At 46.3% G+C, this 17,601-nt stretch overlaps 1 protein-coding gene across 1 annotated transcript in view; it reads left to right on the top strand.

Moving 5' to 3' along the window:
• ppp1r9a (protein phosphatase 1, regulatory subunit 9A) overlaps nt 1–17,601 on the top strand; it is a 69,907-nt gene that overhangs the window by 14,013 nt on the left and 38,293 nt on the right. Inside the window, exons 2-3 of the mRNA XM_056297988.1 lie at nt 12,814–12,946; nt 13,929–14,049. Of these exons, the coding sequence (XP_056153963.1) occupies nt 12,814–12,946; nt 13,929–14,049 (254 nt within the window). The remainder of the gene's footprint in view (nt 1–12,813; nt 12,947–13,928; nt 14,050–17,601) is intronic.

The following is a 17,601-nucleotide window of genomic DNA, read 5'->3' as shown; positions in this document are numbered from 1 at the left end:
CCGAGCCGTCCGGTCGTTACTCCACCCCCTCTGCCGATCCGGGGAGGGCTGCAGACTGCCACATGCCTCCTTCGATACATGTGGAGTCGCCAGCCGCTTCTTTTCACCTGACAGTGCGGAGTTTCACCAGGGGGACGTAGCACGTGGGAGGATCACACTATTCCCCCCAGTTCCCCCTCCCCCTGAACAGGTGCCCCAACCGACCAGAGGAGGCGCTAGTGCAGCGACCAGGACACATACCCACATCCGGCTTCCCACCTGCAGACATGACCAATTGTGTCTGTAGGGACGCCTGACCAAGCCGGAGGTAAAACGGAGATTCGAACTGGTGATCCCCATGTTGGTAGGCAATGAAATAGACCACCATGTCACCTCGATGCCCCTTGTTTGAGTTTTTTTGTGTACTGTTCTGTACCTTGTTATCAAGAGTGAAATTAAGGAGAAAACCATTACGACCACTCCAACTGAAAACAAGCTAATCTAGCTAACACAGAACAACTGACCGTCTTGTCACCACATCAGTGCCATGTCAACAACATCCAGCCTTGCTACTTCAGTTTACAATGGAAACGCATTAGAGCCTAACTGGTCTTTACTGGGCTACGTCCCACACAGCCTTTCATAGCACGATTCTGGGTAGTGGAGAAGAGGTTTATGACAGCGGCTATGTTGCAGAAGACGTTCTGCTGAAACTAAGAAAAAAAAGCAACTCCTGACACCACCACAGTATTTTGGTAGAATTTCTCATGGGGCAGCTAAATTATATAATGGAACAGAGCTTTAGGGTTAGAGAGGAAATCTTGACTAATGAACAACAAAAAACCTTAACAAATCATCTGTTGACATGACTATGTGCTGGGTGGGCAAAATACATGAAAGATCAACCATGAAAGTGATGCTGTGAATGGAAAATGGATATCCCCACACCTCCAAGGATTTTTCCCTTCCTGCTAACCTCCGACAGGGACAGGTGGACCTACTCCAGACCCTGCTGTTGAGTATGTGCGTGTTTGTGCATGAATGAATATCAGTCCCTCCATTATTAATGCAGAGGTGTTTTTGTTTGCTTGTATTTCGGAGCCACCTGATCTTCCCAGCGGGATGCATTTTTTAACAGCTCTGGAAAGCCGAGATGCCTGGTTTCAGAGGCTGGCTAGCTGCCACACAGTGGACTGTTTCACCACCTCCCTCAGTCTGGTACCCTGGTAGTGACATCATCAGTGTGCTGCCTGACGTTACTGCAGTGAGATTTGTACAGAGCACAGGGTCCTCTGCTGTGACACAGCATTGTATGTTTTGCTGAGCCAATCCTTAGGCTGCTGCATGACCATTTTCAACATGTCCTTGTTTATTGTTAGCCACAAGCATAACTAGTCTGACACAAATGCTTTCTTTTCCTTGTATTGCTACGTTTAAAACATTTGTATTGGTAAATCAATAGCATAGGATCAAATGGGCCAGTGCTCTAAGAAAAACAAGAAGCAGTTGTCAGTATGACCACATTCCCCCCAGTTCCCTGACTCTGTCTTCCCACACATTTTTATATAATTAAGACATGACGTAAAGGAAATCGTTGTTTGTAATCAGTGAGTGGCGGTTCTATACTTCTCTCTCTTTCTTTCTTTCTTTCTCTCTCTCTCTCTCTCTCTCTCTCTCTCTCTCTCTCTCTCTCTCTCTCTCTCTCTCTCTTTCTGTTTCTCTCTCTCACTGTCTGTCTCTCCCTCTCTCTGGTTGTACTTGGCAGGAGTCATGGCACACAGTGGTATTATGCCATAAGCAGTGACTTGAAATGCATTCCTAAAAGGCCTTTGGAGACAGCAATATAAACAAAGTGGGGAAATTGAAGGGCAATGAAACCGACAGTTTCACATTTTGAGATATGCTAATAAGTGGGGTAGGGTGCAAGAGGGAGGGGAGGGACACAGTGATGGGAAACTAAGAGATTCTTTGTCCACTAGCTTGTTTAGCTTCTGTTCAGGAGAGCGAGACGGCGATATTCTCTACACTTTTGCCACTTAGCGGTTATTTGATGTGGAGGACTCTCTTCAACCACAGTCTCCCCCAACTGACACTAACCAGAGCACCAGAGAGGTCTGCAGCAGTTTCAAACAGTTGCAATGAGATTATGGCTAGATACCACTTGAGTATATTAATTATGACCTCTTAACACAACAAATGAACAAACAAGAGTTACACCAGTGGGTTATATTATGTAAGAGTGAAATACTGAGAATCAATGCAGGGTCAGCCATTCAGCTGCACACAGCAATTAGGGACGAGGGTGTCCATTTTCTTGTTGGGTCAAATTTCTTTTTGCTAAATTTGAAAAGCTACTCAGTCCTCATATCGCATCACTAAATTGGGTGGGAACAAGATTCAAATGGTTGCCCCAAATTTAACCCACTGTGAGGACAACACGGTAGTTTTTCTTTCAAAATGGCCGTGTAATAAAATGCACTGATATGATGTCTTTTAAATGCAGCATTTATGACCCAAGTTTTAAGCTAAGAAAAAGTGTTTAATCACACTTTGATTTGTTAGTCACACAGCTTTGTACTAAAATGGTCTTGATCCAATGTAAACATATCCTGGAAGTTATTTTCTTAAGGATGTTAGTTTAAGGATGTAGTTTGTTTGCAGCATCAGCTGCTACCCTGTGCACCTGAGGGGAGAAGGAAACGCAAACAATACCCACATGGGAGGCAACACATAAGCAGCTAACGTTCACCAAAAAAAAAAAAAGAGAAGACATTTGCTTACTATAGTTGCATGAAAGGGTTTTTCCAAACAGTCTTGTAATTCAGTCCTTCACTTAGCCTGTTGAATCTACCCGCCTACCCTAAACCCTTTGGCTTAAGTCCTGAGAGATCGAGATGAAGATAATGCCACGCACCGATGTTTATTATTTATTACTGCACATACTGTAATCAGGATCATCCTAATGAATGGTCAAAAGTCACAGCTCTTAGGTGAATCGGCCCTTTGTATTAACCACACGATAAACAATGAAAATCAGGATGGATGCCAGCAGTGTGGCACTAAATGACCGCATTTATCAGCATACTTCAGACCAGTGGATATAACCTTGTAGAGAGGTACAAGATTAATTCACCATTTTTAATGTATTCAGGAGACAGCACCGTTTTTATTTCACACATTTGGGAAGATGTCTAGATATGCAGTAGTCCCCACCTAGTACGTTTTGCTTTCACCTAACAACATCAGTGCATTGTAAGATTGATAAACTCTCAAAGTTGTCTGTTTATGAGGCAAACTGTATGTTTGGAAAAACCTTCTCTCACGCAGCTAATGACAATAAGCAACTCATTTCTTTATTTATAAATGTTAACCACTTACATGATGATGCCTCCGTACCAGGCTTAGACTGGCAATCTGGCAACTCCGGCAAATGCCAGATTTGCCGGTGTCCTGTCGATCGATATGTGCTACCTATCGAGATGTGCTACTTAGCGGTTCTGCGCATGGTTAGGCGAGGTTGGGGTTAGACTGCTATCTATTCGTGCTAAGGTAGCATTTTTCGATAAGGCAGCATTAATCGTCAGAATACCAGCCCACCGGCAGGCCAGCAATGTGGGAAAAAAATTGAGGGGGAAAAACAGTCGACCTGACGGTCGCAGCCCACTTGATGTTAGAACAGCCCATCTGATCGGAGGTTACATGGTCCCAATTGTCAACGCAAATTATACTGTAAGGCAGGTGCAGGAAGCGTTACCCTCGTCCTCCCCCACCCCTTCAAGTAGATGTGTCCATCCATGGCATGTCAGAGGTCAAGCTGGAAATAATCAAGTCAAGAGAGAACGAGTGGAAACTAAAAGTTATAAGTTTGAATTGAAAATAAAGCTAAACCAAAATTGATAAAGGTCTCGAAAAAGTGGAGCGAAAAAGGTCAGAAGAAAAAAAAAACTTGAGGCTGATGCTGCAAAATGTTTTAAGTTAACACTTTTATTAAAACAAAACAAAACCCAGATGATGCCACTGATGAGACGTCTTCTCACCGCCTATAGGGAGGACATGCTATTCTAGTCTATAAATATATATTTTTATATTTATATGTGTCACTTATTTTATATTGTATTAAACTTGTGCAGCATCTTGGTTCAACTGTGGTTGTTTTAAATGTGCTATATAAATAAACGTGACTTGACTTGACTATTCCATTCTATTCTATTCTATTCTATTCACTGTGCTATGCAAGGCGAGAGTGGTATTATGGCTATGCTGATAGTCACTCCGGGTCCACCCCAATAGGGTGCAGGCATGCTGCTTGTCACAGCCTGACAATAGCAGTGAATGAACCCATTTAAATAGTGTCGGTAACATGAAATCCTGATGTGTGAATTGCATCAGATCAGCTGTGAACACAATGTCGGATGATTGACTATTAATAGAGTGCTGTTAATTAATGCAAATTTCCAGATCATCATTAGGCTAGGCCTACATGTCCAGTGTGAAAATTGAGTTTGGCTATTGTCAACTGAATAAAATCCAAAGTGCGCCTCTTTGGGTGCTGACTCTTCCTCTAGGCTATTTCTTGGCTATTTCTTTATTTATTACATTATTTTATGAAACCATTTAAGTGCACCTGTTGTTAGGGTGCCAACTTGATATCTATTGCCTAGCCTCTATGTTGTAAATAGCTGGATATTGCTTTATGCAACTCATAAGTGCATATGTCGGGGGAAAAAGGGGGACAGACAAAAATTCCCAGGGCTGAATTTTGTTCCCAGTCTGACTTTGCTCCGTACACACTGTGTCAGCTATAGTACGTTTGTGTTTCCTCCTCTGCCCCTCAGGTGAACCGAGTGACAGGTGATGCAAAGCAAATAGTGAAGAGACTAGCTAAAGGGACTATTGTCTGAAAAGATGCTTTTGTGCACTAGAGGACTTGAAAAAGCTGCAAACAAATGTGAGTCAATCCACGCATGGTTTGTTACTCACAAATGTGGATTCAACACTTTAAATTCAATGTAAAGGTATTATTTGTGAAATTTTATAAGTTACATTTTGAAATATTTTTGCGGAATTTTTTTTCCTCAGATTCAAATGGATGGCTATTGTGTTGAGGGAAACACGTTTTATGGTTTAACATGCATGTTTATAAAACGTATCCCACCCCATCTTTCTCCCCAATTGTACCTGGCCAATTAGCCCACTCTTCCGAGTCATCCCGATCGCTGCTCCGACCCCTCTGCTGATCCGGGGAGGGCTGCAGACTACCATATGCCTCCTCATGTGGAGTCACCAGCCGCTTCTTTTCACCTGACAGTGAAGAACTTCACCAGGGTGACATAGCATGTGGGAGGATCACACTATTCCCCCCAGTTCCCCCTCCCCCCCGATCATTCACCCCGACCAACCAGAGGAGGCGCTAGTGTAGCGACCAGGACACATACCCACGTAACACGGGGATTCGAACTGGCGATCCCCTGTGTTGATAGGCAACGGAATAGACCGCCATGCTACCCGGATGCCCTATAAAATGTATTTGACACATGCAAATCATGTTCTCTGCATTTATTTATTCATTGTATTTCTGCATCTATTTATTTTGAAACAAAGCTGATTCTCTACTACTTTGTATGCAGACGGCGCATACATGCTGCATTCGAAGTGGGAAAAAAAAGGACCGCTTACTAATCAGATTGTGGCAAGTCGGTGCCATGATAAAGGGCAGCATTCCTTCCTAGGACCAGGAGCTTTAGTCTGTAAGATGTGAATAGTTCGCCACACTATCACATGGCCCCTGCATTGACTTCTAATTCTATTGGACTGTCTCTTTCTCTCTATATACATACACACATAAATCTCCTTCTCACTCACTCTTTTCCCCAAAATCTCCTTCAGTCCATATCTGTCAATCTTCATCTCTTTCTGCTAGACATGAATTAATTTCCATCTGCAGCAACTGTCTCGTCCCTTCTGCATTCAGACACTGTCCTCAGCATCTGTCAGCTCTCCAATGTGTTGATGCGTGTAAGTGTGGCCAAAGGTAGATGTAGTAATGGAATGTAAATGTGCTGAGTTGATGCTCCGCTGTGTGTGTGTGTGTGTGGGGGGGGGGGTCACTGGGCTTGTGGCACCTTTTCTCCAGGGACTCCAGTCTCTTACTGCCCAGAGCACCAGCCACTGTCTGCGTGGCACTGGGATCACACTGGCACTGCCGCTGGCACACTGAAGGCCCTGTTTAATACCATCAGAGACGGTTGGTCGGGTATGGGCGCCATGCCGTGCCGTCTTGGGCAAGGACTCAAGCAGCCCCGGAGCAAGCTCTTACCCTCCCTGCCTTTGATTTTTTTTTTCTCTCTTTTTTTTCCCTGCTTTTGTCTCCTTTGCAGTCTCAGTGCCTGTTTCCCCGCTCAGTCGCCCCACAGTCTACCATCTCGCTACCCCGTGAGTCACCAGTGTGAGTCACTCTGTTTACTGCCTGCTCCATTCTCATCCAACTCTCTCATTTACTTCTTCTTTTCTCACTTTCTCAAATCCTCATCCTCATGGCATTATCTACTATCCATCCTCCCATCTTTTCTTTTGTTTCTCCACCACCTCTGGTCAACCGTTTGACTACCTCCCTATATTCCCTTCCTCCTCTCTTTCTCCTCTTTCTCATTTTCAATTGTTCTTTCTCTTCACCTTTTTACTTCCTTCCTCCCCTCCAGCCTCCCCATGTTCTTGTGCCCCTTCCCCGGTTCCCCTCCTCTCCCCTGTGGCTTAGCAGGCCCTAGGCTAATCCATGGCCCTGTGTCCCAGAGAGGAACCAGACAGACAGACAGTCAGTCAGACAGGCAGCAAGGCCTGATTTGGCTGAGGGGCTGTCAGCCAGCAGCATAGCCAGGGAGATGAATACTGATTCAAGACACAGACGCACACACACACACACACACACACAGCAGCCATGCATGCATTTGAAGATGCATTCGTGTATGGGGTGTTAGAGCAGGTTGTGAGTGCGTGCATGGATGTGACACTGTATTGTGTGTACTTTGACACTACTAATGCTCATTAAGTGGAAACGTGTCTATACACAGCGAGAGAGAGACAGAGAGGAACAGAGAAGGGGGATGGGATGTGGAAGCGTCTAGGGACAGAGAAAGACAGAAAGGCAGAAAAATGGCGTGTTACACCGTTAAGGAAGGCTGAGATATATTGAGGTCAGTGGTCCAGTCCAGTTTAAGCATCTGCAGTTAGCAGCAGCATCCACAGATGAGAGCTGTGGTCTTCAGGTGCAAACGGCTTTAATATGTCAGACCATTCTCTCTCGTCATCTGGCAGCCTTGGGTGTATGTACCAGGACTGCCAAGCTGTGGACTCCCGAGCAGAACAGGACTGCTGTATCTACTCAACAGCTAACAGCTAGTAGCTGTCAAAAAGACATTTTGTGTTTTGATGTCTGAGACAACATTGAAATGTCTGCGTGTGTGGTGTTAGTAGTATTGATCAGAGTACTTCTTACTTAGATGAGGGATGGATGTCAGCAGAGGAAGGTTCACTAACAGTAGATTGGCCGGTAGTGATAAAAAGATAAAAAGAGTGATAGAGAGAAAAGGGAGAGGAAGTCATTATCAGCCCTGCTGGTTCCCCAGCTTGTACATCAGATGGCTGAGAGCGTTTGTGTGTGTGTGTGTGTGTGTGTGTGTGTGTGTGTGTGTGTGTGTGTGTGTGTGTGTGTGTGTGTGTGTGTGTGTGTGTGAGTTTTGGGCAGATACTGTCTGGAAATCCAGTGAAACAGAGTGAGGGCATTCAACTGACAAGACAGACAGACGTCTTGTCAGTAAATTACGCTTGAATTCTCATGTCCTAATAGAACCATCTCTCTCACCACAGTCGAAACATCCTTGATAGTCTAGAAACTTTATCGTGCCCTCAAGACTTCATCAGTAACAGAAACATCAATTTTGGTGTTTTTTGTTTTTCATTATAATTAAAACATCATATATGCTGAGCACAATTCCTGGACCACACAGAGCCCAGGAATCTTGTTCAAAGTTTACATTATCGGCATCCGGGTAGCATAGCGGTCTATTCCGTTGCCTACCAACACGAGGATCGCCGGTTCGAATCCCCATGTTACCTCTGGCTTTGTCGGGCATCCCTACAGACACAATTGGCCGCGTCTGTGAGTGGGAAGCCAGATATGGGTATGTGTCCTGGTCGCTGCACTAGCGCCTCCTCTGGTCGGTTGGGGCATCTGTTCAGGGGAGAGGGGGAACTGGGGGGAATAGCGTGATCCTCCCATGCGCTACGTCCCCCTGGTGAAACTCCTAACTCTCAGGTGAAAAGAAGCTGCTGGCGACTCCACTTGTATTGGAGGAGGCATGTGGTAGTCCCTCCCCGGATTGGCAGAGGGGGTGGAGCAGCGACCGGGATGGCACGGAAGAGTGGGGTAATTGGCCAGGTACAATTGGGGAGAAGGGGGGGGATCCCCCCCCCGAAAAAAAAGGTTTACATTATCATTTCAAATGTGTGACCTTCGGTCTTGAATTAAGGCAGCTTTCTTTAGTCGCGTGGCGCTGATTTTGTTTTTTAGTTGAGAGTAGCATTACACTGGAATGTTATGTCAAAAACTCCAGGCAGCATATTATTGTGATAACACCCCCCCCCCAAAAAAAAGACTTTCCCTGTTCAACTCCGGAACACTGAATCTCTTAATTAAACCCAATTTTAATTCCATTTTTAATGGTTGTCTTTGTGTGTTGGCCCCTCAATAAAAATGGCATTACAATTGACCAAAACTTGGCTCAATATACCGTATTTGAAAAGGGAAATTTGTGGGTCCTTGCTAGTTCATCTTGGAAGAGGAAGAAATGGGGATGAGTTTCTGTGATATGATGTGACGGATGTTGCTATGTGGCTCTGTTGGTAGCATGTGTTTAAATTGGTTATGTGGGTCAACATGTTGATGTGCAGAGTATTAAGCATGTAACCTTGATGAGTTTTACAGGCCTCTCTTGGGTTCGCCAATAATATGTCCCCGTCTTTAAATGCACAAAATGCTGCATCGCCGCTGCGGGATTTGCACCATGTTTCTTTTCCAAATTGTCCACCCTGTGAAGTGCTCATCTCATTGCTTGCTCTGAGCAACGAGTGACTAACTGCTTGATGGGAAACACAGACATGGTGTCTATACCGTTTGAAATGTTTTATCAGTCTGCCAGTGCTGTCTGTGTCGTATTTTTGCCCATAGCCTATCCATTGCGTGTTGCCTATCCATGTTCGTTTTTGGCCGTAGCTGTCGACCCGGAGGTCAGGGTCAGTGTAATGGTTGCCTGCAGAGGTCTGGAGTTGTGTGCTGTAGTGCTGTAGCTCTCTGGGCATGTTTCATCTGCCCGCTGCTGCAACAAGCCGGGGCAGCAGTATCCTTCCACGCTGTCAAGGTTAAACACACACACACACACACACACACACACACACACACACACACACACACACGCATCACACACACACACACACACACACACACGCATCACACTACACACGCTATCTTCCACTTACATTACATCCTTCACTGTCTCTTTTTTATTTTATTTTTTCATATATACATGCTGTGTCCATTTGTGTTGTTTCTCTTAGTGTGCTCTTCTTTTTTTCCCCTGTGACCCTCCACTCTTCTTCTGTTCCTTTCTCTCACTATCTTTTTCATCCATCTTCTTTTCCCAACTTGGCAAAGCCTGTCTCCTGCTCTTTTTTTAGTCTTATCTCTCTCCATTGGTTGGCTTCCCTCTTCTCTTCTCTTCTCTTCTCTTCTCTTCTCTTCTCTTCTCTTCTCTTCTCTTCTCTTCTCTTCTCTTCTCTTCTCTTCTCTTCTCTTCTCTTCTGTAACCCTCACCCACAGTTCCTCCCTCACCACCCTCATCTCAACTCCTGTTTCTTTCTGACTTCATTCTTTTTTGTCTATCTGTCTGTCTGTCTTTGTCTGTCTGCATGTCTGTCTTCCTGTCTGTCTCTGTCAGTCTGTCTGCCTGCCTGCTCATCTGTCTGTCTCTGTTTGTCTGCCTCTCTGTCTGTCTGTCTGCCTGTCTGTCTGTCTGTCTGTCTGTCTGTCTGTCTGTCTGTCTGTCTGTCTCTGCCTGTCTGTCTGTCTGTCTGTCTGTCTGTCTGTCTGTCTGTCTGTCTGTCTGTCTGTCTGTCTGTCTGTCTCTGTCCCCCTCCCCTCTCTCTCCATCCATCAAGACACTAGCCATATGCTAATGTGTTTTTTGAGACTGCAGGTTGACTGAGAAGCCATTAGATTGTCTGGTGTCTGCAAAACATCTAGGACTACCAAATTGCTGGTGTTAGCGTGTGTGTGTGTGTGTGTGTGTGTGTGTGTGTGTGTGTGCGTGCTTATGCCAATGTCCATGTGGGTGTAACAATGTAGGACTGTTAATAATACCGACTGATTGTTAACAGGTTTACGCTCGGTTCACAAACAGAGAAATGTATAAAAAACACACCTAGTATCACACCACACTAATATGTCCCCATGATGAATACACAACTGCCAATACCAATACTCTCCAATACTCTCACTTTAAAAGAGACCACCATTATCAGATCAGTTATTGATTTTCTTGCGTTCTGGGTCTTGATAGTGTTGATAAAACTCATAACAGAAGGTAGAACTTGCATGGTCTCACATACTCAGTAGGCCGCCTGCAGTTGTCGTCCACAAGTTGGCCTTTCCATGTACAGATCACGTGAAAACAAAACAGCAAGTCTGTTAGACATCTTTGTGAGCCATAGAGTCTACTGACACGTTGCCGGCCAGGCGTGGGATACGAGACTCCATAGCAACGAGATGTCATCAGTCTCCTCCTGGCAGTGACCATTTGTGCACCTTATTGAGTTGTGACGGATGTGTTCCCACAGACGAGTAGTGTGCAGGGTTGTGAATGACATTGGGGGGAGCGTGATCTATAGTGATTGTCACCTTACAGCCGAATGTGTGATGTCTTTCTTTCTTGAAATGATTCATCTCGAGGAGCATAACGCTGTCGCCGCTGTGCGGTAGACATCTCCGATACAAACAAATGATGGATCTTTCAAACCACCTCTGCAGTCAGTAAGAAGCGGAGAAGGGTGTGTTGGAGGTGTTGCGTTGTGTGTGCAAATGCAAAAACACCACACCCAATAATCCAAATGAAGTTCCTCATGTAAATGTCAAGTATGATATTGAACCAAACCTGGTTTTCAAATAGCACTCCAAACATTTGAGAGCTCGTTTCATGAGAAGCTTTAACGAATGGAGTCTGGCTGTCATTCATTTTGACAACAATATTGTGTATTAATGTCCAATATCTAATTTTTTCCTCTTTTTGGATTCCCCCACCCCCGCCCTTTTTCTCCCCAATTGTATCCGGCCAATTACCCCGCTCTTCCGAGCCGTCCCGGTCGCTGCTCCACCCACTCTGCCGATCCGGGCAGGGCTGCAGACTACCACATGCCTCCTCTGATACATGTGGAGTCGCCAAGCCACTTCTTTTCACCTGACAATGAGGAGTTTCACGTGGACACGTGGGAGGATCACGCTATTCCCCCCAGTTCCCCCTCCCCCTCAAACAGGCACCCCGAGTGACCAGAGGAGGCGCTAGTGCAGTGACAAGGACACATGCTCACATCTGGCTTCCCACCCGCAGAGACAGCCAATTGTGTCTGTAGGGGACACCCGACCAAGCCAGAGGTAACACGGGGATTCGAACCGGCAATCCCAATGTGGGTAGGCAGCGGAATAGACTGCTATGCTACCCAGACGCCCCCTCAAAACTGGTTTTCAAATAACACACCAAACATTTGAGACCTCATTTCATGAGAAACCGAATAGAGTCTTGCTATCATTCGTTTCAACGACAATATTGTGTATTAAAGTCCAATATCTGAATTTTAACCCGAAACACTACCACGGAGAGACAATAAACGATAATATTGAACTGAAGTGAGCCAGATCCCACCAGGATGTGTGTGTTTGTGAGTAGCAGACTCGCAAGCAGATGAGGTGGTGTTCTTGTCGTCATGCTACCATTTCTACACTCACACTCGTGTGTACCTGCCCATGTACGCATCTCCACGTACCTCTGTGTGATGGTCACGTATCCGGCGCTAGACACTCACCCATCTGCCATCGGGTGAACCATGACACAGAGCATGCACGTACAAACCAGCCCCCCCCCCCACTCTCCAGCTACTCCAACCCCCCCTCCTCTCCAACCAAGGTGCAGTGAGCGGTGAGAGCTGGATGGCTGTGATGTGATTGGAAGTGACGGCTGACTCTTGCGGTGGATGAGCGGTTTCCTACGAGGGGACCGGCCCACGCAGCTGTACCGCAGGAAGCCCTCTCCCCCATCTCGGTTTATGTTCCCGTGAGTTACGCTGTGGATGAGCTGTACTCATTACAGAGCTGTGGTTTGAATCAGTACGTTCTCTTTTTTTTTTTAATTAAAGGTCCGTGATGTTCTTTTTCTTAATTGTGTGGGTTGTGTTTAACGGTCATTGCAGTCTGTCCCAACACTTGGTTGCAGAGGCTACACAAGTAGTCCTCGTTACTGCCATTCCTGGTTTCACTGGCGCTTCACTATAAGACTGAAGCAGTCCTCCTCCTCTCCTTGTGAGCTGTAATTATTGCGTCGCTTTCTGAATGTTTGTGTCAAGCAGAAAACCTTGTGTTTCTTTGACCTTGTGTATCCATGAGAAGCTAAGTGCATCCCCGTCTGCATCATAAAACCCACACTTGATTCCATCTCATTTGGCACCACGCGTTTGACCTTGTGTGTGTGTGTGCATTCCATATCGCTTAACCGGCTGTTGTCCCCGTCTGTCCAGGTGTTCAACACCTACTCCAATGAGGATTATGACCGTCGCAACGAGGAGGTGGACCCTGTGGCATCCTCGGCCGAGTACGAGCTGGAGAAGAGGGTTGAAAAGCTGGAGCTGTTCCCCGTGGAGCTGGAGAAAGGTGGGGGAAAGACATGAAAAGACTGAACCACCCTCACAGCAGGATCGCACTCGATGTGTTCATGGGTGCTTTGCCCTCATTGAGCATGATGCTAATTTGAGTTTGAAAGAGATGTTTTCTTTCTTTTTTTTGCTTTCCTTCCTCATTTCATAATGTTCAAAAGTCTGGGCGTCTTGCTTGGATTCAGTTGTCGACTTTTGGAGAGTACCAGCTTAGTTTGTGCCTGGTTCAATTTTAATTTTTCTCTTTGTCAACTGCTTTTGCATTGAATTTCAAAGGTTTTTTTCCACCGCTTGCAAATCTTAGTTTGTGTTGAAAAGCATGACTATGCTAGCGTGCCGTTTGCAGACATAAGCTTTGAGGAGGTGCTGCTGCGCCCCCCTCCCCGATCTTGTCTTATGATAAAGATTACTCTGTTTGGAAGGCCAGTACATAAGGACCTGAATAGAGTAGGAATATGCATCACAGGTTTCCCTCGTCCACCCCCTTCTTACGTAACCCCAGAATGGCTTGTAAATGTTTAATGCAAGATGGAGAGCGAAAATTTGTCTTTGCAATGGAAGTTCCCCATACACCACACGTTTCACATTTCTGTCAAGCCTGCTCATGCGTGAAGTAAATCAGCCTCCACCCCTCTCCATTAATAAATCAATTGTTCTGCCATCTATTGGTCTAAGTGTATCCACCCATGCATTTATCCATCCACTCCTTGCTGTGTCCCACCCTACAGTACGTGCCTTACGGCCATTTGGGGATGGACACTTCAGTATTGATTGGGTCACAATCTGAGTATGTGCAAGCATGCAAATGGAGGCTCTCGCCCTTGTAAACAAACCCCGCCACATGCAGTCAGACACGCGAACACATGCCGCTGGCATCATCATTTCTAGCCACACAAAAAAAATTACATAAGTAAACACACACACACGTATGTTGTCTATTGTCAGCCACTGTCTTAAGTGTGTGTCCCTTGTGTTTCTAGATGAGGATGGCCTGGGTATCAGTATCATAGGGATGGGAGTGGGTGCCGATGCTGGCCTGGAAAAACTGGGCATCTTCGTGAAGACGGTCATCGAGGGCGGAGCCGCCGAGAGAGACGGCAGGTGAGAGTGTCACCCCAGCCAGATGTCACACACACACAGTACTGCTGTGCACACAGGGAAACATAGAGAGATGCACATGCGCAGACGAGCGTGCGTGTAAATGGACATTTTCACTGAGTCCGATAGAATGACGTGCTCGCCATTATGAATGCACACAACTATGACTAATATGAAGGGACCAGTTACACTGCCGCTCTGTTTCTGCAGGCCACTTCACAGTCACAAACAGCTGCACACTCTGGAAGTCATTTATCTTTTCCTCTCTGTCTCTCTCCCATTCTCTCTCTCTCTGTCTGTCTGTCTCTCTCCGCTCTCTCTAATGCACTCAGTCACACACTGTCCCTGTCAGATTTAGCAGCGGGGGGTTAAGGATTAGTTCAACAGGGAGACGTTCAGCCAGGGACACATGAAAAAGTGTGTGCATGTGTGAATGTCTGTGAATATGTGTGTGTGTGTGTGTGTGTGTGTGTGTGTGTGTGTGTGTGTGTGTGTGTGTGTGTGTGTGTGTGTGTGTGTGTGTGAGAGAGAGAGAGAGAGAGAGAAAGAGAAAGAGAAAGAGAGGCAGAGGATGTGTTTGTATTTATTTTTGTATGTTTGTTTTCTGTCAGTTTATGAGGCTGTGTTTAAATGAAAGCGATGCACAGTTATATAATTCCTTACATTTCAGTCTTGGTTTGTCACTGTGTGTGTGTGTGTGTGTGTGTGTGTGTGGTTGGGTGGGTGAGAGAGAGATTGAGTAGAACGAGAGAGACCATCACACACTCATGCACATTTTAACGTGTACAGAGCACACAGGGAGAGCTGAGGACGGGGGTGGGGGGTGGGGTGACAACAGCTCTCCAACAGGGTAACTTAGGTTAGCTGCTTCCCAACTGTCAGCCTCCACCTGCAGTCCTCTGTCTCTCTGTCTGAGTTGCTCAGGTTCCCCATAAACAGATTAAAATAATACAGATAAACAGATTAAAAAGGCAGTGAGTAGATCCACTCAGGGCTGTATGAGCTCAGAGAGCTTCCCATACATGCAGGGCACCTTAACCTAACCTCCAGGGCTGTTACTGGTGAGACAGGGTTTTTTTTCTTCTGGTGCAGCAGCTCTCACAGAAAAATAATCATCCTACAATGTGACTCTGCAGCTCTATGCACTTCCTTATGATGGATTTAACAATTAACGGTATGAGAGCATTAAACACAGTGTAAAGTCATGGCTTTAGATGTTAGTCTCTTGATTGTAATATATGTTAGACAAGTAGTGCGAGCATTTATTTGCCCTCTTGAGTGCGTGTGCCTTGTCCCCACACACACACACACACACACATATGAGCACACACACTAACACACAGAGGCAGTGAAAGGGAGGTGTTGCTGGACGGAATGTAATTTTCTTCTGTCATCACCTTGCTGACTAAAGGGCTCTCTCTCGCCGAGCCAGACTTAATAGTCTGATACACACACACACACACACACACACACACACACACACACACATAGACAAATGGGCGTTTGGCTCTGTGATGTATGGCGCGGTGGATTGTGCGTTTCTGTGAGTGTGCTTACGTTGGTGTATGTTTGTGTGTGTATGCGTGTCTGTGTCCATGTGTTTCTCTGTGTGTGTGTTTGTCGGAGGGGTGGGGGTGGGACGAAGGACGCTTGAATGCATGGACACACCCGGCTCCAAACAATATCATCTCCACGCATCTATGTATTTTTTCCTCTCGTCTTTTTCCCACCTGCATCTGTACACCGTGCCGCCACAGCCAGACACAGCGGGGTCAAGACACAGCTGGAGAGTCCATTTTTGAAGGTCACAGAGTGATTGAGCAGCCTATTGTGGTAGAACCAGCTTGCTGTCTGTTTACCTGTCATGCCGATATGTCCATATGGCAGCTCCACTTGATGCGCCGAGCGTTGCGGGCAGATTGAGTCACACTCTGCAGCTGCTACAGGCCGACAGGCACAGCGGTGGCTCAGAGGACACGGGTCGTCGCGGCTGTTGATGTTAGCCATCGTCGAAGTCCTCCGCCTCTGTGTGCTCGCCGCGACTGTAGCTAAATCCATCCATCCATCCATCCATTATCCAAACTGCTTATCCTGCTCTCAGGGTCGCAGGGATGCTGGAGCTTATCCCAGCAGTCATTAGGGGGCAGGCGGGGAGACACCCTGGACAGGCCGCCAGGCCATCTCACACACACACACACACACACACACACACACACACACACACACACACACACACACACACACACACACACACCGAAGAACAATTTAGTACGGCCGATTCACCTGATCTGCATGTCTTTGGACTGTGGGAGGAAACCGGAGCACCCGGAGGAAACCCACGCAGACACGGGGAGAACATGCAAACTCCACACAGAGGATGACCCGGGACGACCCCCAAGGTTCGACTACCTCGGGTCTCGAACCCAGGACCTTCTTGCTGTGAGGCGACCGTGCTAACCACTGCGCCACCGTGCCGCCCCACTGTAGCTAAATCCCCTGAGGAAAATTATTTGGACAAGTCCTGTGGTACTAATGCTGGATAATTGCGTGCTGGTGGGATCTCCGCCACAGTGACCTAGGCAGTCAGCTGAAGAAGGGAGATGCTTTCTGTTACGGGCTGAAAAGGCCCAAAAGATATCGGTTTACTCATATATCAAAATGTTTATTTCTTGGGCCCAAATTCAGAATCCTCTCTAGTCCGATGTTATGCCACCTTTAAAACAAATTCAAATTAACTTATTTGACTTAATTAGAATACCAAGGAATTCGTTTTACATGTCATTGTGTTATTGTAGGACATGTTGGACAATAAGAGAAAAATAACAATGAAGTAATATATCTATATATATAGATAGGATATAGGGGTGGCATGGTTGCACAGTGGTTAGCGCGGTCGCCTCACAGCAAGAAGGTCCTGGGTTTGAGCCCAGGGTAGTCCAACCTTGGGGTCGTCCCGGGTCATCCTCTGAGTGGAGTTTGCATGTTCTCCCTGCATCTGTGTGGGTTTCCTCCGGTTTCTTGCAAGTCCAAAGACATGTAGGTCAGGTGAATAGGCCATTCTAAATTGTCCCTAGGTGTGAATGTGTGTGTGGGTGTGGGTCAGCCCTGTGATGGTCTGGCGGCCTGTCCAGGGTCCCCCCCGCCCGGTGACTGCTGGGATAGGCTCCAGTATCCCCATGACCCTGAGTAAGATAAGTGGTTTGGATAATGAATGAAAGAATTATATATATATATATAATTACACTGGTTTAGAGGAACCTCTTTCTGAATTTTAAACTGAAGCCCTCAGCTTCAGTACTACTGAATCCTCACTGAATTCATTTCAGGTCAGGAACTCACATGACCTCATATCCTGTGCAGAGCAGCGGTTCTGGCCGTGTTGAAAGGCCCTGAGCAATAAGCTAGCTGTACTTCATGTCCTCATTATCCTTCTGATTTGCTTTGCGCCTTGTGTCCCTTGGTCACGCAGTCATCTAGCATGGTAATAGGAATTTGTACAATGTAGTTCTCTGCAACTGCCGTAACTTCGTTAGTTATGTGAATAATATGTCTAGA

This window comes from Lampris incognitus, chromosome 18 (assembly GCF_029633865.1).
Source record: "Lampris incognitus isolate fLamInc1 chromosome 18, fLamInc1.hap2, whole genome shotgun sequence".
Taxonomy (NCBI): domain Eukaryota; kingdom Metazoa; phylum Chordata; class Actinopteri; order Lampriformes; family Lampridae; genus Lampris; species Lampris incognitus.
This window is presented reverse-complemented; position numbering and strand designations above follow the sequence as displayed.